Source organism: Cavia porcellus, unplaced genomic scaffold (assembly GCF_034190915.1).
Source record: "Cavia porcellus strain 051 isolate PalLab524CR breed Dunkin Hartley unplaced genomic scaffold, mCavPor4.1 scaffold_16, whole genome shotgun sequence".
In the NCBI taxonomy this organism is placed as follows: Eukaryota; Metazoa; Chordata; class Mammalia; order Rodentia; family Caviidae; genus Cavia; species Cavia porcellus.
The window spans coordinates 41,552,918-41,579,457 of NW_026947499.1; the positions used below are offsets into that span (position 1 = coordinate 41,552,918).

The window sequence follows — 26,540 nt, forward strand, 5'->3', positions numbered from 1 at the left end:
TACTGTTTCAGTATTAAATGTCCTGGATTTTGAAATATCTCCATGTCCTATTTAAAAAAAAATCCTTTTTGCAGTACTTAGGAGTAGAGCAGTATGATGTCTCCAGAAATGACTTCATCTTAACTCGCAACGATACAGAAAAACACGCAGACGCCTGTACACAGTCACTGTCCTATAGTAACTGCTGCATGGGTTGAAATTACCCAAGATAAAACTTGGGGTGAAACAGAGACGTCCCCTGCGTGATTGTGCAGGGCCACAGGTGCCTGGGGAGCACTCACCCAGCACACCAACCCGGGACATCTACAGCAGCCGCACTATAAGCAAAGGTGTCTGTGGCCATGACACAGGAGGGTGTTTAACAGATCTCGGTGGCCTGAGAAACTGAGGGGGCCAAGTGGCCTGTGTGATAGGGCTCTATCTTTCACCACGCAGCTAGTCTGTGCCAGGCCCTGTGCCAGGGTGTGGGCATACTTGCCAAATTGCCCTGAGGGGTGATTCCTGATCCAGACCCAGGCAAGGCAGATGAGACCAGAGGCAGAGAGGGACCCCGGCCAAGTCAGCAGACCCCCGGGCCACCCCCAGGTCCCTCAGGATGCGTGCAGGGGTGAGGAGTGTGTGTCTGCTCTGCTCTGCTCCAGCTGGTCCAGCTGCCAGGTGTGCCAAGCTGAGGGGTGGCGCCAGCTGCTGGGTGGGTGGGCTTCCTGGCTCCTTCCTGAGGGTCTGGGGCCCAACTAGGGGCTGCAAGGAATGTAAATCTGGGTATGTTTGGAAGAGCAGGAGCCAGGGGTTCCCAGGTCGGCTGCTGGGGCTGCAGACAGATGCGGATGTGCTCATGTGCCAGGCACCCCTCCGCGTTGGACATCTGGAAGGGGTTAGGTGCCTAGCGGTGGCTGGGGCAGTTACCTTGGCAGTGGCAGACACCGTGCTGGGACAGTGGCCCAGGAGGGACGGGAGGTGATGCCGGCCCCAGACCCGCAGCTCTTTGCTGGAAGGAAGGAAAGAGAGGACTGGACCAGGCACCAGACCCAGTCCCATCCTCAAGAGACCCAGAGAGCCACGAGGCCATTGGCAGCTCTGCAAAGGCCTCCTTACACATCTGGGGCTGGGGCTGGGGCTGGGGCTGGGGCTGAGCATCAGGGGCTGCCCCAGGACCCCAAAGTGGCCTCTGCCCAGTTTTGACACCTGGAGCAAATGCTTCTCCAAGCCTGTTTTCCTATCAGTACAGAGGGCCAAGAGACTCTGGGGTTCCCACAGCCCCAGCCCTTGGGCTGCCAGCCAGGCCTGATGGAGGCTTTGCCCTGGCCTGGTCTCCATACAGGCACCTGGCCCTCAGCCCTCCCACAGCAGCTAACCCTCATCAGGCTGCCCTAGGGGTCCCCCCACAGAAGTTGTAAGGGTCTGAGTGCTGGAACAGGCAGGAGAGCCTCCTGCCCTGATGTAAGAGCTCCAGGCACTGAGCCTGCCTGAAAGGCCCCCAGCTTTAACTCCTGAGAACTCCTGAGGGCCCTGGGAGGACTGCGCTAATGGACCAGAGTGCATCTCTGTGCTGCTCCCAGAGGCTGAGAGGTTTTGTTTTGATTTGCTTTTCAGTAGTGGGGATTAAATCCAGGGCCTTGACACCCATCCCCAATCCTTTTTATTTTTTAAATTTTGAGAAGGGGTTTTGATAGATTGCCAAGTTGCACAGGCAGGGATCCAATTTGCAACCCTCCTGCCTCAGCTTCCCAGAGTGCTAGGATTACAAGCAGGCACCACCACACCCAGACAGAGGTAGGAGATATTTTAGAGATTTGTGAGCTTGGAAAATTGACTCTGCCTGTCTGAACCTCCCATTCTTTATCTGCAGCAGGGCTGTACAGAGGGTCCAGGAGATGCTGTGCGTCTGGCTGGTGCACGGTAGGTGACCGATGCAAGGCTCCTCCCTCCCAGGCAACTTCAGAGCCACTGTGAGCACTTACCTGTCCTCCTGGTTCTGGCCAAAGATGTGGAGAAGCAGGCGGTCTTGCAAATCACAGGTCAGCTGCAGAGAGTAGCTCAGCTCTTCCAGAGCCCAGTGTCCTCGGGCTGTGAGCTGAGGAGGGGACAGGAAGAGAGCAAGAGCCTGAGGTCTTCTTGGCCAGACAGGGACAGCAGCATGACCCACAGTCCCAGCAGCCCTGTCCCCAGTCCGAGAGGCAGCTACAGGTGTCCAGCAGGTCCAGCCTTGCCCAGTAGCTGGGTTCTCCCTGCTGCCTGCCTCAAGGCCATTGAAGAGGTGAAGCCCAGGGAGAGAGGGTGCGTGGTCACTCGGCTGCGTGTACAGGGGTTGCTGAGACCAGTGTGTAACGTGCATTTGCCACATTACAGGTACAGTTATCATCCCTATTGTGCAGAGGAGGCTGAGAACACAGAGAGGCTAAGAAATCTGCTCAAGGTCACACAGCTAGCAATGGTGGAGCTAGGATCTTCCAAAGATGAGCTTCATAAAGATTGTGCTATCTTCCCTCTGGCTGGACCACAAGAAAGCAGGACAAAGACATGCACACAAAACCCTGAGAATAGCTGGGCATGGTAGTCATGCTTCTAATCCCAGAATTCTGGGAGGCTGAGGCAGGAGGATCACAAGTTCGAGCCCAACCCAGGCAACTTAGGGTCTTAAATTGGAAGGTAAGTGGGATAAGAATGTGGTTCAGCACAAAGGCCCTGGGTTCGATCCCAGTACCACAAAAATAACAAAAACAAAACCCTGAGAAGACCAGCACAGCAAGCAGGTGCAACCAGGCCCTGAGTTAAGGACTTGGTGAGCAGAAAGGACATGAGGAGGGGCTCAGACTCCAGCTCCTTGGCTGGGAGTAGAAAATTTGCTCAGCGGACACTGAACGCGACTGTGTGTATTGGTAACAGAGCTTCTGCAAACTGAAGGGGCTGGAGAAACGGAAGGTGTGAAGCCCCCTTTGACCACAGAGGGAGCCCCATGTGCACCTCACCTGGCTGAGGAAGGGCAGGCCCAGCCTCTGGAGAGCTGGCATGGTGTGGCTGGCCATCACCACCAGCTCCTGCGTGCTGTCCAGCTGCTGGGCCACCAGGACTGTCACGTTCATGCTTGTGCTCCCGTCCCCATCATGGAGGGCCACATGGGCTCGCATCTGGGCCTCTAGAGACAGAAGAGGACGTGGGCTGCTGGAGGCTCAGTCACATCCCCCTTGCAGGACAGGGCTGAGGCCCATGGACACAGCCGGGAAAGCTCCATGTGGGTGGGGCCGTCTGATCAGCACTGGGCCAGGCTGTCTCCTCCCTGGGCCTCCATGACATCATCTGTTACAGCATCTGTGTCCCAGATCTTGGCCCCCAGGCTCAGTGCTGAAACAACAGCTCCTCCCAGAAGCCCCCTGAATCACCTCCCCACCCCACATCCTCCGTCTGCCATGACACAAGGAGCCACCGCTTAAGAGGCTGCTCCCTCCCACACTAGGTTCCTGGTCCCCGATCAGGGGTTGTCCTTGTCACCCTTTGACTTTAACTCCTCCAGCTGGAGTCCAGCTGACCCCAGGAGCCTCAGGGTAAATGACCAAGGCCCACCAGGTGTCGCACAGGGTCCTGCAGGTGCAGCTCACTACTTAGCTCAGCACGGTGGCCAAGCCTGGTGGCCTGAGCCTCAATTTCCCCAGTTTAACAGCCCCAGAGGACCTGTGGGGGGCACAGGTCTCAGGAAACACATTTCTGTCCTTCACTGTTTAGCATTAACACGTGAGCCTGCTGTGGGGAGGGCGAGGGGATGTGGCCCTCACCCCAGGGACTCCCAGCTGTCAGGGCCACCAGGAATGTTAACACTAGGCAGGCAGCGACCCTCGAGGAGCTGGGACACCTGAACATGGACAGCAGTGGGTCACTGTCACTGGAAGTAGCCACCCTGGACTCCTCAGGCGGGGAAATGGAGCCTGAGGCCAGCTCAGACTGGCAACATCCCTGTGACACAGGGCCTTGTCCCCACAGAGTAGGCTGAGGGTCAAAGCTGGGAAAGTGTGAGGCCAGAGGAAGAGCACTGGGGAGTCACACGGGGTCCTGGTCAGTCAAGAGCCTAGTCCCTGCAATCTACCTGCGATCACAGCGGGACTCCAGAGTCAGATACTGGGCTCAGGCCCTTGCCTCACTGTACCCCAAGCTGGGGGCCAGCAGGGCCTGCACAGTCTGCCTGGGTGAATCCCTGAGACTGTGGCCTGGCCCAGGCATGGGGGACACGGGCTCTGCAGCCAAGTGGCTCACCCTGCATTTGCAGCTCGGCGTCAAGGTGAGCCTCGCCAGGGATTCCAGCCTGCAGCAGGGTGTCACTGTCATGTTGGCCCCATCCGGACAGCACCAAGTTCCCATCGTGGTACCAGTAGCTCAGAGAATAGTTGAGGAATGCAGGGCCTGTCCAGACATGTCCCGAACGCTCCAAGCCAGAGCCACTGCTGCGGACATCCACAGAGACCTGCAGTGACACCGAGGAGATGCTGATCCCTCGTGGGCAGAGATCCAGCTGGCCTAGCTGGCAGTACCCACAAGGCTCAGGAGCCTACAGTGCTACCCAGGCGGGCATGGGAAGGACTCAGACTTCAGAAGAAGCAGGTTCCCTGGCAGAGCCAATGTGAAGAGCTAAGTCAAGAAGAGGCTGGCCTAGGGATGTGGCCACAGAGGAGACGACCAGGAAGGTAAAAATACCCTGGCTGGTGTGAGGCAGACACAAGTCACAGCCTGCACCCACCAGGGACTGCACTTGGTTTTGCAAACAAAGTTTTAGTGGCACACAGCCACGGGCATGCATTTCCTCTTACCAGGGGCTGTTGTCCCCCTATGGTGGCTACGGGGTCCCAACAGAGACCAGAGTCACAGAGCCAGAAACACTGACCATCTGGCCCTTTATGGAAAAGGTTTGCTGACCTTGGTGTGAAACAAACCTCCGTCCCATGCCACTGCCACCCGTCCCAGGGACACCTTCAGTGACATCCCCACCCCCTCTCACCACAAGGAGGGAGGGCACGTGTGATAGGAATCAGGGACACAAGGGCAGGGACAAAGGGTGGGGCAGTGATGAGGGTGGTTGCACAGGGCAGGGGTAAGGGACAGAGATGGGGAGGGGGTGAGGGATGGAAATGAGGGAAGGGACAAGGTATGGGGATGGGGGATGGGGATGAAGACAGGGGTCAGGGACAGAGGATGGGGGGCATCCTCAACCTCTGCTGCCTGTGGTGTGGGTTTGTTGTGTGGCCAGAAGCATGTAGAGCACCCAGAGTATCTGCTGGAAATGCAGAGTCCTGGGCCTGCACAGCCCTGCAGACTCAGCTGCCACACTTGCTCCATAGAGGGGCCCACGCCACAGGCACCACAGGGTCCTGTTCTATGGGCCCTGACCCCGACCTGTCCCGGGAGGGGCAGCAGGGAGCCTCTACTGGTGTCTCCCACTGACCTTGAGGTCAGGAAGAATGAACAGTACATTCAGGGGGCAGGGACACCTCAGTCCCTGCAGGCAGATCCTAGGCTTACAACTCACTGTGCAGCCCCGCCGTCCGGCCAGGCCTTTCCCAGCTGCCTGTGGGCAGCACTCATAAGGTCAGAGGTGGCCACAGTGCAACCTACCTTCAGCCAGGGCCAGCAGCTACAGGGCCAGGAGAGCCTAAGGATCCTGAGTCGTGAGCCAGAGCACACACACAGCCTAGGAGCAACCTCATGCCCACGTGTGCGGAGCCCTGAGCCCTGAGCCCTAAGCCCCGAGCCCACAGTCAGGCTGCTTGTGGCAGAGGCTGGCTTGAAACTCTGGGACTCTGGGTTGCCATGTGGCCTTGCCTATAGAAGGGACTATTCAAGGCCTGGCACACTGAGCCTTGGCACCTCAATCTGAGGACACAGAATGCTCAGGAGAGGACAACGAGGGACAGTGCCTGATGACTTCAGCCCTGGAACACGCTCACAGTCAAACTGCTTGGGCTCCCAGAGATGGACCACCACACACCACTGCCCGTCGTGACCCCTGTACCTCAAGAGGCCGCCCTGGGCTGTCTCCCCAGCACTGTCCTGATAGCTGGGTAGGCGTGGCATCTCCGAGGCAGGTGATCTGTGGAGGCAGCGGGATGCAGTCAGCAAGCTTCCTCCCCACTCTGACCTGGGGCTGGGTGCGGAGAGGGCTGCAGCTGAGAGTGCTGATATTGGCTCCACCGCTGTGGGGACACTACCATGGGAAACTGCTCCCCCAAGTCAGGTCTGCAGAGGCCTGAAAACTGAGTCCCTGTGTCACTGTGCATGGGAGGGACCACAACATTGTCCTGCAGAGCCTCTGTGGGTTAGGTTGTGTGATGTGGTTCCATGTCAGCCTCAGTCACCACAGGAGACAGGGATTATCTATCAACAGCTCACTGTGCAGGTGAGGAAACTGAGGCACAGCAAAGCAACTTGCCTGGGGTTACACAGTGTGTGTGGGATGAGCGGCCTGGCTTTGGACTAGGCCTGGCCACCATTCATATACTCAGCCTCCACACACTGCGATGGCTCTCTTTCTGAGAGCAGCGAGAGAAGATGCAGATGCACCCCGTTCACTGCAGGTCTCTCAGGGGTCGGGGAGGAGCTGGGGGAGAGGACCCAGTTTACCAGGCAAGGCCTAAGAGCCCCAAGTGGCTGTGCCCTGCAGCTCTGCCCCTGGTGGGAGGGTCAGGATGGAAGACAGAGGACGAGGAAGTGGGCAGTGCTGACGGGAGGACAGGAGGACAGGAGGCAGGTGGGTGGATGGGAGGCAGGTGGGGAGGGTCAGGAAAGGATGAGACAAGGTGAGGGTCATAAGCGCAGATGTGGGGAGGTATAGGGAGGCAGGTAAGACTCAGAGGAAGGAGGGTCAGGCAGGCAGGGAAGAGAGGGACGCAGATGGGGAACGAGACAAGTGGACATCTGGAAAAGGTGCAGGGGTGCAGTCTGGCCACAGCCTGGTACTCAGGAGTGCCAAGCTGACTCACTCGCAGCAGGGTGGGCAGGGCCCCCCACAGCCCCAGGCCTGGTCCTAGGGGTCACCCTCAGTGCTCCTCCCTGGGGCTGTAGGGGGCTTCTTGCCATCCAAGCTCACCACCAGCCCAGCCACTAGACTGTCTTGCCACCCAAGCAGAGGAAGAGCTGTGGGTTTCTTCAAACCTGCGGTCCCACATGGAGCCAGTCCAGGCCCCCACCAACCCACCTGGAAATGTTCATGGCCATCCATGAAGAGGGGCAGGCCCTGGTGCCTAAGGCCTGGCAATGTGTGGCTGAGGCTGGTGTGGAGCTGGTGGCCAGGAGAGCTGGGGCTTGGCCCCCGCAGGCCAAGAGCGGTGTCCAGCTGACCCCTTGAGCTCCACAGGGCCAGGTGGGCAGAGCAGTTGGAATTCACCTGGGCTAGCAGCAAGTGTAGCCCTGCCTCTGAGGGGAGTCCTGGGGGTGAGAGGCCAGGGTGGGCTGGACCAGATAGGACCACTATCCAGCCCGTCCCAGAAGCCAGACAGGGTCTGGTCAGCTCCCCTGTCTCTGGGGGTCCCCCAGTGCGGTGCTACCGCATCCCCAAACACAGCAGGTGGGGCCACATTCCACAGAAAAGGCCTAACCTAATCCCCTAATTCCCACGTGCAGCACAGGTAAGATCTTTGACCTGTCTGAGTTCCCTGCTCCTCAGGATAGGGCTGAATCTTGGGAAGCGGGGAACAGGTGACAGAATATCCTCTCCCTTTCGTTGCACCTTGGGGACCTCTGGAGAATGACCCCAAGAAGTGGGACCTGGAGGTGTTGGAGTTATTTTCCAACTGTGGTCCTGGAACACAACCTGGAGGGCACCACTGATTTGGGGCCTAAGGGGGTCCTCTATCCCCTACTCTGGGCTCCAGACCCAGGAGTCTGGCAGAAGCCCACCAGCCTTGAAGGCCCATCCTACCTACATCACTCAGCATGCTGATGTTGTGGTTTAGGCTGCCTGCAAACTGGCCACGCCCAGGGCCCCAAGTGCAGGCCCCGCCCACAGCCAGGCTGGCAGCATCGGCCTGGATGCTGGTCCAGCCCCTGAGGCTCCTGGGCTGGGCCCGCACCCAACCCCTCAGCCGGAGCTCCTCTGGCAAGTCCTGGGTGTGGTTCTGGGAGAGGACACAGGTGATCTTGTACATGCTGGTACTGTTCCCTGCTATCTCATGCTTGTCCCGGAGGAGGAAGTTCAGCTCAGCTGAGTCAGCAGTGACCTGGATGGTGCCTGCAGAGGATGGAGAACAGAGTAGCCCCAGGAATCTGAGCAGCCTCAGACTGGTGAAGAAAATCCCAGGCAGGAAGTTCTTAGCTCCATGTGCTTCTTGTTCATATACGAGACAGCACAATTGTGAAATGGACCAAATTATACAATTATAATTATATCCCCACCCCAGCGTACTCTGAGGACCAAAAGAGCTAAGGAGAATTCTGCAAAACGCACTCAACTCCTGCCCCAGGAGCTGCAGACCAGTTGCAATGGACCCACTGTATAGACACTACCAAGACTGGGGAAGCCCCAGGAATTCAAACTGGAGGCCCCGGCAAGAAAAATGGCTCTGAGGTGACCCCATTCAGGGAAGGACAGCCACACCCTGAGGTCCCTAGGCTCACATTTAACTCAGGAATCTGGGACCTGCTGTTCCACAGGGTTCTCTCCTGCCCCATGGGACCCACACGCCCTTGTAGCCTGCTCCTATCATTCAAGATTTGACTCAAGGGGCCGCCACCTCCGCAGCCCTCCGGCACTGAGGCTGGGTAGGCCCCTGTGTCCCGTGCTTATGGTCACGTAGCTCATGCGTGACCATACAGTCACTTCCCACACAGTCGGAACTTTCTCACAGAGCCCTGCAATTGTCTTTGAACAGACTTCCTGTGACAGCCGGAGCGACCCAGGTTACCAGGGCCTTCAAGATGTGACTCAGTCACCTTGACTGCAAATGCAGATAACAAGAGTGAAATTTCACGAGATTATTGCAGAGACAAAAAGAAATCATGTCAGCCAAACAGACCAGAGCCCAGGGACAGATTCTCCATAGCCAATTGATTTTCAATAAAGGTTCAAAGGTAATTCTGCCAAGGGGGAGGCAGTCTGTCCAACAGACCAGGCTAAAATAACTGGGTATTTCCACATCAAGAAACTGCCCTCACAAGATTAACTCAGAATGGGTCATAAATCTAAATATAAAGCCAAAGACTATATAATTTCTAGAAATAAAAGCATGGGAAAATTTTTGTGAACTCAAATGAGGTGAATTTCTTTTACGTCGATCAAAGCAGGATCCATAAAATGAAAACAAATGATAAATTGAACTTCTTTAAAATTAAAAAAATTATCCTTTAATGTACTGTTAAAACAATAATCCCAGTCACTTAAGAGGCTGAGACAGAAAGATCGCAAGTTTGAACCAGCCTGGGCAATACAGGAAGACCCCATCTCAAAAAACAGAACACAATAACCACGCCCCAAATAAGAGGAAAACAACACAGACCAATCACAGACTTGTATGAACAACGCTCAAGACTCAACAGTAAGAAAGCAAGGCAACTTAAAATGAGCAAAAGATCTGAATACTTAGCTCCTTCACCAAAGAAACACATAAATGACAAACAAGCAGAACAAAAAGATGCTCAAGGTAATCAGTCACTAGAGAAAAGAAGATGAAACCCAAAATGAGACACTGTTCACATCCATTAGAGTGGCAAATAAAACTACACAAAACCAAAAATGTAAGGCTGATAGAGACATGAGATACATCAAGTTTATGCTTCCCAAGACTGAAGAATGAATTTTAAGGAACAGTAGGAAGCAGAGGTTAATAGTAGGAAAAATTTATTGAGGGAGAGAAATAGCTCATGAGAGGCAGGAGGGGACCTGACAGTGCATTGCTGGGGACCCCACTTTACAGAGGAAGTTTTATAGCACAAAATCACCAGCTGGGCACAACAGGGGTCAAAAGTATGATCAACCAATAAGTTTGACTGTAAGTTTGACCACTTAGGTAGTATCAGTCCAGGGGGAAGCAGGTCACACAGCAAGTGTCCATGGAAAGAACAAGGACATTTTTTAGGAAGGGATGGATCAGGAGGTCTTTGTCACCCACCTGGGTGACTGATATCTATTTAGATTTTACTGGACCACGTGATACAGTTATAATGTTCAATCTACTGCTCGTCCCTTGGGGAGGCAGGTAGACCTGGTCATTCCACTTTTATCTCAAGGCCTTCAGTGGAACTGTAATGTGTCCTCATCCTCTGCACTGATCCCCTCAAGAGCCCAGCCTGATTTAGCTGTCTATAGTAACACTAATTGCTGGCATAGGTGCTGAGAAACAATTTGTCACTGGATTTGTTGCAGGTGGGAAGGCAAAACGACACAGTTACTCTGGAGACTGCTGGCACCTGCTTATAACACACATCAGGTACTTGTCATACAACCCCATAATTCCATTTCAGGTATTTTTTTTAAAGGGAATAAAGCAAAACAATAAAATGGGACCAAAAAAAAGTGAGAGCAATATTGGATTTCAAAACCAAGACAGGAGGAAATCTCCCCATAGTTGCTATATTACATACTGTTGTCCACCCTAAATAAATGCTCAGATTACTGACTTTAAGCCTGCAAAAGCAATCAAATAATATAAGCATTAAGTTGTTTTTCTACTTCAGTTGCTGTCATCTTGGCCTGTGTTCCTCTGAATCAGCTGGCTGCTTGGTGGGGGCTCTTGGCTCTCAGCCAGTGCACCAGCTGGCTCACAAGAGGGTGCAGGTTGGCTGCTTGGTTCCCCTCCAGCCCATGATTCTTCACTCTACATATTTACCCAAGAAGAATAAAACTGTGCCTTCCCAGAAGAACTTCTAGGCCAGTGATCACAGCAGCTCTGTTCCTAATTGCCAAATGCTGAGAACAACTCAAACATTCTTCCACTCTAAGGAGACAATCAGTGCTACATTCATACAGCACTCAGCAACCCAGGGGCCACACATGCAGGCCCTGAGTGAGTCTCAGACACAGCATGCTAGCCGAAGACAGTCAGACGCAGAGGCTGTTACTGCATCCGTTCCATTTACCAGACATTCTTATAACTTGGAGAGCTGAAACTCTAAGTAAGCGGGAAAGCACATCACAATTGGCAGGAGGAGAGTGTGGCAGGGGCCAGGACAACAGAGAGAACCCTGGCATGATGGCACGGCTGTAAATCAGGCAGGTAGGCGACGTGTCAAACATACAGAGCTGCAGCCTAAAAAGGGCCCCCTCATATGGAAATTATACCTTAAATGTTTTTGTTTGCTTGTCTTACAGTACTGAGAATGAAACTCGAGGAGTGCTGAGCCATATCCCCACTCTTTTCAGATTTTGAGTCTGTTGCCCAGGCTGGCCTCCAACTTGAGATCCTCTGGCCTTACCTCCCAGGGAGCTGAGATGACCATAGAGGTGTGCGCTGTCACACTTGGCCTGTATCTCCATAGCACAGCCAGGCTCACACACGCAGTGCCAGCACTCTGAAGACCGAGGCAGGAGGATTCAACTTCAGCCTTACCCTTGTTAGCTTAGCAAGACTCTGACTCCGATTAAAAATTAAAAATAATAAAGGGCCGGGAGCCAGATGCCACGGCATATGCCTGTAATTCCAGAACTTCTGGCAAACCAAGGCAGGAGGGTCCCAAGTTCCAGGCTAGCCTGAGCAATTTAGTAAGCTCTACTTAAGATGAAATATAAAAAGGGCTAGGAATAACTCAGTGTGAAGGTCCTGGGTTCAATCCAAGAAACAGAAAAGAAAAGTACAAGAGGGAGAGAACGGGAGTCAGGAGGGAAGGGGAGAGGCGGGCAGGGAAGGAGGGAGGGAAGGGAGGAAAGAGAGGGAGGGAGGGAGGGAAAGAAAAGAGGGAGGGACAGAGAGAGAGAAAGTAAACTGACTTTCAGAAATGAGGCACCGGGCATCCAGAGGCCTGCATGGAGCTGCATGTCAAACGCAAATAAAGAACCTCTCTGTTGTAGTCAGGGGTTGTACACAGAGAACAACTAGGATTAGGACATGGAGTTTATAATATTTTTATAAAGGTCACCACGAGTTAACACAGGAAAATGCAGGAAATCTATCCACAACACCAAAGACATAAATTATTTAGTCAAGGGCCTAAATCCCACAGCAATGTCCCACATGAGTCCAGATAAAAACCCAGAGCTCAGGACAACGCCTCCCACGAGTCCAACTGGAAGTCCAGGGCCCACAAGGACTCACGCCAGTCTCTTTTACGGGTTCGTGCCGGGAAGACCCAAGGGTCAGCGGTGGAAGCCCGAAAGTCTATGCCAGCAGGATGAAGGAACTGTGCTAGTGGGATGAGGGTTCTACATTGGAGCCGAGAAGTCACACCCAGAACAAAGAGCGGGGCTGTCCTGAAAGGCACCACAGCTGTCCTCAGCGATACGGAGGCCCTGAGCTCCTCCGACGACAAGCACAGTCAGGTACGTGCCAGGAAGCAGCGTGACGAGTTCATCCTGGAGACCAAGCAGCACATGGCCTCCCCTCCGGAGCCAGGAAGCAATGCTTGATGTGAGGACCAAAGCTTCTCCAGGAGAACCAACAGCTCAGACAGCAACTCGTAGGAGAACCCACAATGCCTCCTTAACACCTCAATCCCTCTATACCTCCCTTCTTCTCCGCGTATTTATCCTGGCAACTTTCCTCAGGTAGAGCATCTTCACTCAATGCCATGCTGATGTAATCCAGCTGGCATTAAGTTGACCACCAGTTCTCAAACCATAACACTCACAAAGGCCAGATCACAGCTGTAACCCTAGGGGGGCTGACAGTACTCTATTGTGACAATTCTTCTTCAACTGGGCTTAAATTTTCTCAAGCCTATGTAATGTAATCTTTTTAAAAAAGTCTTGAGAAATTTGGTTCTGTCATAACTTAACCAATTAGATGGGGTCGGTTGACATGATCAGTTTCCACATCACCCCAAACTAGAGGAAGAATATCCCGAAAGTCAGTAGAAGAGCCTGCGGGTTGTGCCTGCAGGCTCCCAGATGAGGCCAGGAGAGTGCCAGACTCCAGCCCACTTGAGCGCAGGGTCCCTGTCTGTGTAACTCTGAGTTTTGGAGCCTTCTTCATACCTCAGGTGGTCAAAGAGATACAGGCACAAAAACAACACGGGCAGGAGAAACGTAAAAACAGAAAGCAGACACCAGTGACGCAAACTGAACCGTTTTCACAGGACAACAGCCTCACGCAGGAAGGTCGGGTGGCGGGAAACCCCCCCAGGTGACTGCCGAACACCCTGCAGCTAGAGACAGGAAGAACTTTCCCTTTCTCAGAGGTGTGAGCTTGTAATTCTGCAACTACTATCTATGCGGGAGGGCTGAGCAAGTGAGTAAACATATTGTAGAGCAGAACAGCAGGCGGGAATTTGAAATAGGAATTTGGGAAAAGCCAGCATGAGCCTTTTGATGTAGACGGGTGCTGTGGTTGGTTAGGATATGGTTGCGTGTGTCCCCCGACAATCTGTGCGCCAGCAGCTGGGTGCCCAGCATGATGAGGTTGAGGCGGGGCCCAGTGGAAGGGGGTGTGCTTAGGGGGCCCTGCTCCCAAGAGGACTAGCTGTTCTGTGGCACTGGTATCTCCCCAACCCCCTTTCTGCTCACTGCACTTGCCGCTGCTCCCACACACACGTCCACCACAGTGCTGACATCTGTCACGAGGCCCCCACCAGAACTGAGTTGGCACCATGCTCTTGAACATCCAGCACCATCAGCTGAATAAACTTCTTTTGGGATAATAAAGTAACCAGCCTCGGGTGTTTTGTTGTAGCAAAAAGGAAACAGATGAAGACAACTGGACTGGAGACATCAGCATGAGCTAACAGTTTTAGAGTTTTCTGTCTATACAGACACGTGTATGTAGGCACCAATCATGGCTTTATAGAATGCTTTGTACGCTCGGATCTGTGTAAGCAGACACAGACATGTGTGCTCCTACATCAGCCGTCCAGGCTGGTCGGCAGAGGACCAAGAAAAGTGATGCCCTGTTGGGAGTGAACACACCCAGTGCCCATGTATTTGTTTCTTTTCTTTCTTTTTTCTTTTCTTGTCTTTTCTTCCCTCCCCCCTAGTCTTAGTTTCTAAAAACCATTTTCCAGAGACAGAAACTAAGGAGCGTTTGCAGAAATAGCTTGTTCTACATCAGGGAAAATATGAGATTGGAACACCCTCTGGCCATAAAGGAGGACAAAATTGAAGACAGGGATGCATCAGAAGGACCTGGGAGAGAATCCACTTCCATCAGTGGTGGGAAAACTTGACTGGTCAGCCCTTCAAGGCAGCAGCTAGAAACTGGAGACAAAATACAAGGAAGGCCCTGCCTGAGCCAGGCACAGTGGTGCACACTGTAACCCCAACACTCTGGAAGCTCACAAGTTTGAGCCCAACCCGGGCAACTCAAGGACTTAGTGAGACCCTTCCCTCCAAAGCGACCACCAAGCACAGGGCACCCTGGGGAAAGGACAGGCCACAAGCAGGCTCTGGGTTTTACACTTTGCTGTTGTTATTCAGAGTGGGCAGAACTCTGACGGGAATCTGCAGTCTCGCTGAAGAAAGACTCAGAGGGTAGAGCCCGAGGTGAGGACGGAAGTGGGGAAACAGAGACGGGGCCTCGAGAGGGTCAGAGAAGTATGTTATTCCCACGACACACAATTCGGCTCACTGTTTTCTATTTATATTTCATGCTTGGCTTTCTCTTGTAAAAATTCTGCCTATAGACTCTGTTCAGAGCTAAGGGTATAGCTCACAGCAGTGTGGCCATAGCCTGCATAAGTCTCTGGTTTTGATCCCCAGAACCAAAATTAAATAAACAAATTAAATTCTGTACAAATTTCTGACTGATCCCTGAATTTCTCATGTTGTGGACAGGCTCCAACAAGTACAGTTAGGAATAAGAGAAATGAACTGACTTTAGCTACACTCCACCACAGGGAGCCAGAGTTTAGACTTTGAGTCTGGCCAAATTAATCACCTGTTAAAATATAAAAATAAAAAATTAATATTCCAGGGCTGGGGATTTAGCTCAGTGGCATAAGCACCTGCCTTGCAAGCATGCAGTCATGAGTTCAATCCCTGGTACCAAAAAATAATAATAATATTCCTCAGAAAAAATATGAAAGAATCCAGAGTTTCTATATCATTTAAAATGTCCAGAATACATTTTTTCAATGCTGGGAATTAAAATCTGGACCTCATGCATTCTAGAGAAGCTCTCTGCTACTCACTTAAATCCTCAGCACCTTGTACTCTTTATTTTGAGACAAGACCTCAATAAACTGCCCTTTAAACTTTATCCTCCTGCCTCAGCCTCCCAGGTAGCTGGGGTTATCGGTGGGTGCCACTGCATGCACTTCAGAAGACAGTTTTAAATTACTAGAAAGAAGGTGGACAATGCGGCCCATATTACAAGAGAAAGCAGTCAATGAAGGTCAAGTCCACAACGACTTAGGAGCCAGATACAAAAGAGTGACTGTAACTGTGCTCCAGGTCAAACAGAAAACATCGCATTGGATGCACAGCATGAAAATCCGAGCTGAGAAGCAGAAACGAGAAGGAACCACTTTGTTTTGGAACCACTCTGTTTTGGAGACTCTGAAGAGTCCCATCCTCAACCCTGGGTCACCAGCTCGGCCATGCTGAGCAGCAGAAGTTTAAGGGTCGGGTTGGGGGAGGGGGTAAGAGAGAAACCCTCAGCCCACAGGCGTGAATCCCGGTACCAGCTGTCAGAGGTGGAGCTGGCGTTTTCTCCTGCATCTCTCACTTCCTCATTCGTGTGTGAGCCTCTCTGGCACTCGGCTGCTTCCCTTTCTGCTTCGCTGCCATGGCGTGGTACACCCTCGCCAGAAACTGCCACTGTGCTGCCTGGACCCTCCAGCCAACAATAAATCTCTTTACTGAAAAAGTTACTCAGCCTCGGGTCCTTTGTTATAGCAACACAGACTGCACCAAGACCCAAACCCAATGGTAATTTTAGATCTACACAATCAATAAACAAACATGCTGGGCTACTCAGGAGCTGAGGCAGGAGGATCATTTAAGCTTAAGCAATTTGAAGCCAACCTAGGCAACATACTGAGATACCTCAGGAGAAAGAGTAGCAGGGAGAAAGAAAAAGGAAGAAAGGAAGGAATGAAGGGAAAATTGCTGGCTGTTCTTTTTTTTTGGTGGGGGGATACCAGGGATCGAACTCACGACCGCACACTTGCAAGGCAGGTGCTCATGCTGCTGAGCTAAATCCCCAGCCCCGCTGGCTGCTCTTAACAGGTGTGTAAAGAAGACAATCAGTGAGATAGGTCAAAATACATCTGAAGAGGAAAAAAAGAGACAAAAATGGGTAGCACTTTAAACAGATCAATAGAACAGAATAGAAAACCTAGAAATAGATCCCTCCGCTCAACTTTGATGGCCAACTGATGTGTCCCAAAGTTGCCAAAGCAATTCAACAGGGAAGACGAGGTTTATCAACAGGCGACATCAGGCCCTCTGACATCAGTGTCAGAACGAAGCAGGACCGGTACTTATCACAAGCAAAAACCAGTTCCTGACGACATAAACCCACTAGGACAGAAGATAAGAGAATATCTTTGTAACCTGGGACGATGCCAACCTTCTTAGGACATAGAAATCAACAGACAGGGGCTGGGGATTTAGCTTAGCGGCATAAGTACCTGCCTTGCAAGCAGATGGTCATGAGTTCGATTCCCGGTACCGATAAATATGAAAAAGACAAAAAAAAAAAAAAAAAAAGAAATCAACAGACAAAAAATGAGAAAAAAATGTGTTAAACTTCAGAATAAAAAGCTAAAGCTTATCAACAGACACTTAGCAAAGGAGCAAGCCACAAATGGGAGGCCATATTTGCAAAGCAGAAATCTGTCAGAACCTGGGGTCTAGAATGTGAAAGGATGATTCCGTTCATCCAGGAGTGGTGGCACGCACCTGTAATCCTGGCACTCTGGGAAGCTGAGGCAAGAGGCTTGTAATTTTGAGCCCAGGCTGGGCAACTTAGCAAGACCCTGGCTCAAGAAAAATAAAAAATGACCTGGGTGAAGTGCCCGGTTTAAAAAAAGTCTGCAATTCAATAAAAGACAAATAACCAATTTAATAAACAGATGAAACCATCGATCTGACGCTTTGCAAAGAAGCTGTGTTACTGTGCACGTGAAGAAGTAAGCAACGTTATTAGTCATCAAGGAAGTACAGCCGGGCAGAGTGGCACACGCCTGTTGTCCCAGCACTTGGGAGGCTGAGGCAGGAGAACTGCCGTAAATTCAAGGCCAGCCTGAACTACATAGTGAGCCACTATCTCAAAAAAAAACTACATACTAAAGCCAAGCGAGCTACAACCAGACACCGAAAAATGAAGATCCTTAAAAATAAAATGTTCGTGGGAACCTGGAGCAACCAGGATGTCACAAAGGAGTAACAATACAAAACTGTCTGAAGTGAGACTGGCAGTGTCGTAGAAAAGTTATGTTTAACAATTACCCATAACCTGGTGATGCCATACCTAGGTACCTGCCAGGAGGAATGCAGATCCTAAGTGTAAAGGCAGAACCCTTGGGCTATTGTAGCACTCTATTCATGTTAACCCCAAGCTGAAAATAACCTGTCGGGCGCAGGCGCTCAACACACCCCGCCCGGGACGATAAGACCACGTCAGCTTCCGCAATGCGTTATGTCCCTCTCTAAACTAGCCAACCCGTGCGCACCTCGTGCTCACTCCGTATTCGCCCCGTGCCGACTCTGTGGCAACCCCTGATTGGCCACAGCTGGGTATAGTAGCCAGAGCCTGCGTCCCATTCCCGCCCTGCTTCTTCGTGGCGGCCTGTGATTGGTCACGGCCGAATATATAAACCAGAGCCCGCGTAAATAAAGCGGCAGTTCCTGTTACCCACAAGAGCGTCCTCTGTCTCATTGGGGGGCTGCGCCGGTCAATAACCCAGGTGCCTACCAGGCACCACATGATGGGGAGGTATTTTGCAAACTAAGTCATTAGGTTATTTTTTCGTGTGCTGTGAGCATCACAGAGGGGCATTCCACAAACGAGGATGGCTAGGGTATCCCGGGAAGCATAATTTCGTGGGTCTACTGTTGACCAAAACATCATCACGTGGTGACTCAGTAGTACAAAGGACTGCTGGGAGCCTGGAACAGCGTGGGCCAGTCTCTAAAGCATCTCCTATGGGACAGAATACACAGTCTGTTTTCACTTACATAAAGTTTTACAACAGGCAAAATTAGTCTACAGCAAAGATGCTCAGGAGAGCAGAGGCCTCTGGATGGTGGAGTGGAGGGGGACTGAGGACCTTTCCGAGGGGCTGGCCATGTCCTCTCCTTGCTGGGGTTTAGGTTTCAGGGTACATGCAACTGTCAGAATTCTATAGACACCTTTGCGGCCTCTACATGACACAAAAGGTCCGTGCATTTCACTGTGTGCAATTTTACATGCACTGGTTTTAAAAACTGTAGCATGTTTAAATTTAAAAATTATTACAGTAAAAGGTAGATTGCCATTAAAGTCCCTCGAAATATTCCCCTTCACTTCAAACACATTTATGTCATTCTCATCACTTTCTGGCGTCCTCTTTTTGTGCCTCTATGAGGTGTGAATTCCTCACCGCACCCACCCTACCCACCACACAGCTCCCGGCTCTTCTCCAAAGTGAAGATGAGCAGGAAAGGCCAATGTTCCGAATCCGTTCAGGACTTCAAGACAACTAGCGCACTCAAGAGAGAGCTGCTTCAGAAAGGAGCAAACACCATGGCAGAACTCATTATTCCAATGAATTCTGAAATCTGACCAGTCACCATGTGTTCAGAGCTCACCTCGCACGTCACCAGCAGCTGCCCGGGAAGGAGGAAGGGCGCACCCTGAACACGCAGCCCAAGATGTTTGGGTGTCTGCGTGTCTTGCCACAAAAGCATCTGAAATAGCGCGGTGGCCCGCTGGGCGGGGCAGAGGGGACTGAGGACAGCACCCCCCCAGCACCCGCCACCCTGACACTGAGGGGCACGCGGGGCACTCGTCACTGTGGCCCGCTCTCCTGCGCGCCTGGAGTCTCGGAGATGAAGACATTACACAGCCTCCTTCAGGGGACTCGTGTTGGCCAGTGGGAACACTCAGCTTGGAAATCAGTGGGGACAGTGACAGATCACTGAACAAATAAGAAGAAAACAACAATGTGAGTCCAAACTGACTAACGCAGGGAACAAAAGCATGAAGGAAGGGAGAAAAGCGACAGCTCTTCCTACTGTGTAAGAAACAAAAAACCCCAGGAAAACTGGGGTCACCACTCAGCCCCTCGGGAGAAATGACAGGCTCAGACAGGACTCACCAAGCTCATGGTCGGGGTTTGACGCAGACACGGAATATTTACATGACCTCAACTCTCTGGCCACAGGTTAGTTGTAATTTACACAGGAAAAATCCAGAACTTTACAGTGGAATCACCTAGCAGGCATCACCCAAACAGACCAAAGCCAAGTCACCATCACCAGGACAGCAGGACCGCGGCTTCTCGGGCAGCCCCGGGAAGTGTCAGGCAGGGCTCAGGAAGGGACACTCCACAGAGTGACCACCACCAATGCTTCACAGCCGTAAGCATCCAGCAGTGCTGTGGCGCAGAGGTAAAGTCACCCCTACACACACACCCCACCCGCACGCTCCTGCCCTGGCCTCCATCCACAGCACCTCGAAACCAAACAAAGCCCAAGAAAGAGAAAGAAACACGGAAACCACCCCAGAATAAGAACAGGAGACAGCACGACTGGACACAACTGGTGCTCTGCGGCTGTCTTGTACCATAAAGGATGGTAAGGACATAACGGGACAATGGGCGGAAACGGAGGCTGGTAGACAGAGACAGCATTGTGTTCTTGTGGGTTTTGGGATTTTGTTAGCAGAACTCTGGACTGAAAGAGGAAGCCTAGCTGCAGGAAACAGACACTGAGGTGTTTAGGAGCAAAGAGCCATCGTGTTGGCAACTCACTCAGAAAATCGTGCTTCCGAAATGAAATATCGTATATGCAGTACCAAGTGTATTTAGGTAAGTTGTAGACTGACTCTGTGAACACATAGACGATATGACTACGAGAATGGCAAACCAAGGTACAGTGTTAGTAACCGGTGAACCTGAGTAAAGAGACCACGGGAGTCTCCCCACTATTTATTTACTTCTCGTTTGTCTAAAATTATATCAAACAAAAAAGTACAACAGAGCAGCAGTCTGAAAATCACAAATCCAAAATCCTTCAGGATCTAAAAGTTCTTGAGCACTGACCTGAGACTCAAATGGTTTCCCGTTCCAGAGAATTTCAGGTTTGAGGATTAGAGATATTCAACTGATAAAATCTATGCCAATATTCTAAAATCCGAAAGACGGAAACATGAAACACTGCTGGTCCATTTCAGATAAAGGCTGCTCAACCTGCACTAGGGGAAAAAGTTATGGTACCCAGCTCACCCCACAGGAGTACATGCCTATTAGCACAGAAAGGCTCTGACAAGTCCTGCACAAGGGAACCTGTTCAGTCTGGAGACAGAGGATTTTGTCAGGAGAATCAGGGGCAGCATCTGTATTCCTTTATGTCCACCTGCCTGTTTTGCAGTGTCAATGCACTTGTGCTCACCCAAGACCCTCAGCCCATGCCCCAGGGACCCGCACACTCACCCTCTCGGAGCATCTCCTTCCAGGTCAGCGCCACCCTGAGGCGCAGCAGGCGGGGCAGCGCAGCCCAGACAGTGCCTGAGTGCTGGGCCTGGCTCCACAGGCTCAGGACCCGGCCACTCCTGCGTGCCTCCGACACCCTGAGGGCGAGCTGGGCTGTGCTCTGGTCCAGCAGCACCTTGGAAAACAGCCAGAGCCTAGGAGAAAGGGAAGGGGCAGTGAAGGTCAGCTCCTTTACCCGGGCCTGGAGTTTTTCCACTTCAAGCAAGCAAGCCAGCTCCCAAGAGGCAAGTTCCAGACAGCAGTATTGAGGCTGTCACAGGAGCATTTCTACTGAGTCCTGGGCCCCCAGGGAGGAAGCAAAGTACAGGGGTGGAGATGATGGGCTTTGGGGCCAGGGTTCAAATCCCAGTGGTGCTATGGCTGTGTGTTTTCGGACAAGGATGCAGCGTCTCTGGGCTTTTCTTCTTCCACAAAGCAGGAAATGAAACAGAAGCAGTGAAGTGGACACTGATGCTGGCCTGTGCTAACCCACGGGTGACAGCTTTCCACAGGAGGCTGTCCTGCCTCTGCACTCGTTCACACTATCACTTTGCCACTCCCCTGCGAAGAGCTGGGTCCACTTCCTCTGTGTGAATCAGAGGCCTGGGTGACCACTGGAAGAGTAGGAGCGGGCTGTGTGCCTCCAGGAGGCAGCAGCTCTTGCAGCCTGATGCCCGAGGGCCCCAGCCATCTGCTGAGAGTCTGCCTGGTTCATCCACGCCCACCATGGCAGGGGGAAGCCTAAGCAGCCATGTGAAGAGACAGGACGTGGGAGACACCACAGTGCCAGGGATGTGAGGGAATCCTTCTTGGATCGCTCATCCACCCCAGGAGTCACATACTGGCTGGAAACTGGCTTGGATGAAAACTTACTCAGTTGGAGGTTGACTGCAGAATCTTGCATTAAATGATTCTTACTTAACCATGGTGTTTCAGGGCTGCTTGTCATGCAGCAGTAGCAGACAAGTACACTGTATATTGATACACTGCTACTACCATTCAGATACATTATTTGACTTCTTGCAAAAGCCTTCAGTATTAGATGCCCATCACACAGAGGAAGAACTGATGCACACAGCCAGGAATCTGCCCAAAGCACATATAAGCAGCTAGCAATACCTACTATGCAGTGTTGTTTTCAGACTAAAACAAACTCGGAACTGTAAGTGTTTGCTCCTGACATATCACTAGTGATCAACAGACAGCATCGTGGTGAGGAGTGAGAGAAGAGCACCCCTGAGAAGCTGCTGTTGAATTTATCCAGCTGGCGGAGGGGGTCCTGTCATAGCTGGATGTTCCGTGACACCGTGGGGGACATTCCTGGGAGCACCAACACCAAACAGGCCCCCAGTACTCTTTGGTGCATGGCACACGGCTCTGTGGAGGGTATATGTGCTTCTTTATGGCTGCTACAAACAATGCCACTGGCTGCTTGGTCTTTTTGCATTGGCTTCTAGAAAGCTCAGAGCCAAATCTTTGGCTTAGTTTTGGAAAATGTAGACACCCTTACGACACACTTTGTGTTTACTGGTGCCAGTTCAAACCCTTATCCAATTTCTTTTTCAAGTTTTTCTTTTTCCATTGTCCCTAGTTTCTTCATTTTTAACAAAATTTAGAACAAAGGTTGGCAAACTACCACTTGTGAGCCAAAACTGGCCTGCCGTCTTGTTTATAGTTAAAGTTTTATTGGAACACAGTCACATCCATTCACTTTACGAATAGTCTGATATGTCTGTGCTACAAAGGTGCAGCCGAGTACTTGTGACAGGAACCATATGGCCCGCAGAGCCCAGAATCCTCACCATCTGGCCTGTCACTGAACAACTGCCAATTCCTGACGTAGAATGTGTACATTTTTATGATCTGCCAATCTTTGCTCGATAGGGAGAGTGGGCAGAGACAGATGGGTAGACAGATGGATGAGTGGACAGACAGTGATAGATGGCAATTCTGGAACCAGGCTGTCCAGAATGGGTCTCCTGAGTCCAGGCCACTGCTGGGGACAAAGCTGGGGTGCAAAGGGAACCTCTAATGCAGGCACACTCTGCACCAGGACACAGGGAGCTTATGCCACTGAGACACAAGAAGGATTAGAAATCTGGTCTCTGCCACAGCTCCTGCAGAGACCTCCAGGTCCCTGCGGAGTTCCTTGGCTCTGTCTTTTGCCCTTGGATTTCCAGACAGGGGCTGGTCACAGAAAGACTGCAGCATGGTTCGAAGTTTGGAATCTCAGGTCCAGCTCTCACCCTCTCAAAAGGGCAGCAGGTGGAGGCTGGGTAATCAGCCACACCTCCGTGATTACAACACTCAGGGCTTCTCTTCCCGGGGCCTCCTCTGAGCTGCACCTTTTATAACAAACAGGACCCAGAAGCTAAGTGTGTCCTGAGCTCTGGGACCACCCTAGCAGGGCTGGGTCCCCGGGGCCTCCTATGGACAGTAGGTTGTCCAGGAGCACAGATCACAACCCCGGGACATGCAGCTGGTGTCTGAAGTAGGGACAGTCACCTGAGCCCGAGCCTGTAGGATCTGTAGAGCGCTTCTAGAGGAAGCAGTGACAGAAAAGGGCCTGGACCCCCGTTCTGCCCCTCACATTGTAACAGCTGTAGCAGCATGTGAATATGAGGTTTGGGGGACACTGAGGGGACACTCTCTCCCTGGGACTGTTTCTAGTGACTTTAGTTTCATTCTTTACACACCATTATGATTTTCAAGTTGTCCACATGAATGTGCTCATAAGAATGGATAGATGCGGCCAGTGATGTAGCTCAGTGACACAGCGCCTGCCTGGCAAGCGTGAGGCCCTGAGTTTGATTCCCAGAATGAAAAGAAAAGAAAAATGAATGAAGTAGAAAGTGAATTCCAACATTCCTTCAATGCTCCTAAACCCAGGACGGCCTCACAGAGGTAATGGCCTCAGAGTGGCAGAAGCTAGGCCAGGACTGACGATGTCCCATCTCCCAGCCCCTGGGTCATCTGAAACTGTTATGTTACCTTGCCGCAGTGACCTTGCTGGAGAGCTGCAGCTGAGCAACACGGGGGGCCCCAAGAACAGCCTGGCGGAGGACGGCACTCACAGCTCCACCCTGGCTGCTTCTCCGGGAGTCCCGGTGGGTGCGAATCTCCAGCAGAACCAGCTCCTGGCCAGACGCATGCACATGCAGGGAGCCATTGACACTGCGCTGCTTGTAGTGCCCAGCGGCCACCTGCACCTGAGGAGGTGGAGACAGAAGGATCCGGGGGAGGCCCCTCCTCAGGAAGCCCCCCAGGCCACCAGCTCTGGGAGAGAAACCGGGCGGGATCTGTTCAGTTCAATTTCTCTGTCTCTGTTTCTCTCTCCTCTTCCTTCCCCCATCCCTCTCAGTGATACTGGACTAGAACCTAGAACCTTCCTACAGAGCCACATCCCCATCCCTACTTATCTTTTGAGATAAGTCCTCATTAAGTTGCTCAAGCTAGGTTCAAACTTATCATCATCCTCCTGCCTCAGCCTCCTAGAGTACTGGAATTACAGGTGTACATGATCACTCCTGACCTGTTCAGTTCTTCTATAAACCTAAAAAACCTGCTCTCAAAAGATTAAGTCTGGGGTTTAAAAAAAATACAGAAGTCCTAGAGATACCTTCTACCCTTGACCAGACACCTCAGGATCTTGGGCTGGGACCCAGGAGTGTCCCCAAATTTACCCAGATGATCCAGCAGCTACACTCCTGTTCTGTCTGACTGGTCCCTGTGTGCACCAAGGGTGTGTATGGCTTGGGTCTCACTGGGGACACATGATCTCCACCTAGGCACACTCTGATTTTGGGGAGGAGGTCTTTGTCTCTTGGGTATAAAGCACAGACACGCACATAGCACGTAAAAAGCAATGTGCGGCCCTGTGGAATTCAACTTAGAGAAAGACAATTAGGGAAAATTGTCCAAAAAGGCTTCTGAGAGGGCAGTGAAAAATAAATATGAAAATAAAGATGAATCCACGTATGTAGAAAGATACCCTGGTGCAGGCCAAGGTCAGGAAGGACACCAGTCCTTCTGTGACTAGCACAGTGTGAACAAAGGGGTCCAGTGCTTTAGAAAGGAACAAAATTTAAACCCCTAAGGCTTCCATCCATCCAGGCCCCCAGCGGCCTGAACTCCAATCCTTAATGACTTCAGGGGTAACAAGGGTTCTGGGGTTTCCATCAGGACCCGCCACTTAGGAGTCTGCTGACCCTGAGCAAGTCAAGTTACTTCTGTGTCTCAGAAGCTCATCTACAAAACGGCACAACTGAGGCATCTTCCAGAGGTGTCCGTGAGATGAACCTGCAATGGGCTTAGGACTGAGTCCCGCAGGAGGCAAGCCCTCACGGGAGAGCTGTCCCAGGACAATCGTCACTAGAGCGGCATTTTCCCCAGCCCTGGGAGCTGCGGCTCTCAGATGCAATGTGATTTTACTGCCTGCCTCAGGAGCCTGCTGACTGGATGGTCCACATCAAAGAGTTCAGAGCTGCCCCTGAAAACGTGTGCATCTGAGAACACAGCTCCTCCCTTCTTGGCCATTCTCAGGCTCAAAATGGCTGGCACCAGGCTGGGCACAGCACCCTGCCTCTCTTGCATGCCTGGTCACGAGGATTGCCTGTCTCTATCTCTAGCTCTCTTCCCCCACTGTCAATTTGCATGTACATGACACAGGTTGCCTGCTCCACAAGCCGTGGGGATCTTTATGTCCCAGTAGCAAAACAGAGGCTTGGCAAGATTAAGTAATAACCCAAGGTCACATCACTAGCTAACAGTGGAGCTAGGGCTTGAACGGGAATTTGTTTGCAAATGTGACTAGAGACAGCCAGGCAACAGGATGTTTCTCAGCCCCTTCCTTTTCTCAGAGTGAAACTGTTCTGAGTTTCTACCCAACCCTAGGCAAAACACTCATAATTACAAAAATGCGTGTCTATAGCATCAGCACTCTGGAAGGCTGAGGCAGGAGGATTGCAAGTCTGAGCCCTGTCTCAAAAATAAAAAATATTGATCTCTGGTACCGATAAAAACGAAAAAGACAAAAAAATAAAAAAATAAGGAAAGGACTATAGGTGTAGCTCAGTGGGAAGGCCCTGGATCCAAGCCTCAGTATCACAGCCAGCCAGCCAGGGAGGCAGATAGATCTTTTTGAAGGATCATATGGTTTCTCCCAAGCTTCGATACAGGACGGAGTTTGGAGACAATTTTGTTTCTCTCCATTTGCAAAGGTGAAACATGATCCTTCATCCCCCAGGGAGCTAAAAATCCAGCTGGCTGCACACCGCTTCCAAATGACAGATCTGGACGCCTTCTTGCCATCTGGTCCTGATTCTGCAGGGGCGCCTCATGCTGAGGTCCCTCCCTGGGGCCCCAGCCTCCCCTCCTTCTGCCGTCTCCTGGCACCCTGGCTTCTCGAAGACGCTTGGCAGGCAACTCAAGGTCACCCCAAAGGGAGCGGCATCCGTACATGGAAGTTTAGAGGAAATGGGGGACCGTGGGGAGGCTGAGCTGGAGGAAAAGTGCCAAATGGGAACCAGAACAATTCCCTGACAGGAGACCTGTTGGGGGGTCAGGGAGGCCGGAGGGAGTGGAGGGACGAGCTCCAGAAGGCCCAGAGGCAGCTGGCTGGGCACCGGGAGGGACAAGTCATTCTGGGCTTTGCCCAAAGTTCCAGAAAAGTCCAGAAACCTCTACCTTCCCCAAACACTAGCCTTACATCCTATTCAGGCCACTGTGAAGGAAGTTGGGGAGCGATATCTCAGACGTGGGACTGGGGAGACAGCTCCCAATGAGTCCCTACTCTGAGCAGGCAC

The 26,540-nt window shown here is 51.9% G+C and overlaps 1 protein-coding gene and 1 long non-coding RNA gene across 3 annotated transcripts in view; one reads left to right on the forward strand and one right to left on the reverse strand.

Moving 5' to 3' along the window:
* LOC106025279 (uncharacterized) overlaps nt 1–26,540 on the reverse strand; it is a 133,521-nt gene that overhangs the window by 26,337 nt on the left and 80,644 nt on the right. The window contains exons 36-44 of the mRNA XM_063226542.1: nt 23,728–23,945; nt 20,698–20,891; nt 7,901–8,209; nt 7,178–7,407; nt 5,996–6,073; nt 4,246–4,453; nt 2,970–3,136; nt 1,962–2,074; nt 907–988 (exon numbers count right to left, since the gene is read on the reverse strand). Coding sequence (XP_063082612.1) covers nt 907–988; nt 1,962–2,074; nt 2,970–3,136; nt 4,246–4,453; nt 5,996–6,073; nt 7,178–7,407; nt 7,901–8,209; nt 20,698–20,891; nt 23,728–23,945 — 1,599 coding nt within the window. The remainder of the gene's footprint in view (nt 1–906; nt 989–1,961; nt 2,075–2,969; nt 3,137–4,245; nt 4,454–5,995; nt 6,074–7,177; nt 7,408–7,900; nt 8,210–20,697; nt 20,892–23,727; nt 23,946–26,540) is intronic.
* Nucleotides 138–11,749, forward strand: LOC134470721 (uncharacterized). 2 transcript variants are annotated; one of them, XR_010039845.1, is made up of 4 exons: nt 138–657; nt 1,850–1,899; nt 10,340–10,403; nt 11,285–11,749. It is a non-coding gene; the product is annotated as an uncharacterized LOC134470721 (long non-coding RNA). The 2 variants fall into 2 exon arrangements; XR_010039844.1 differs by lacking the exons at nt 10,340–10,403; nt 11,285–11,749 and adding an exon at nt 8,850–9,217.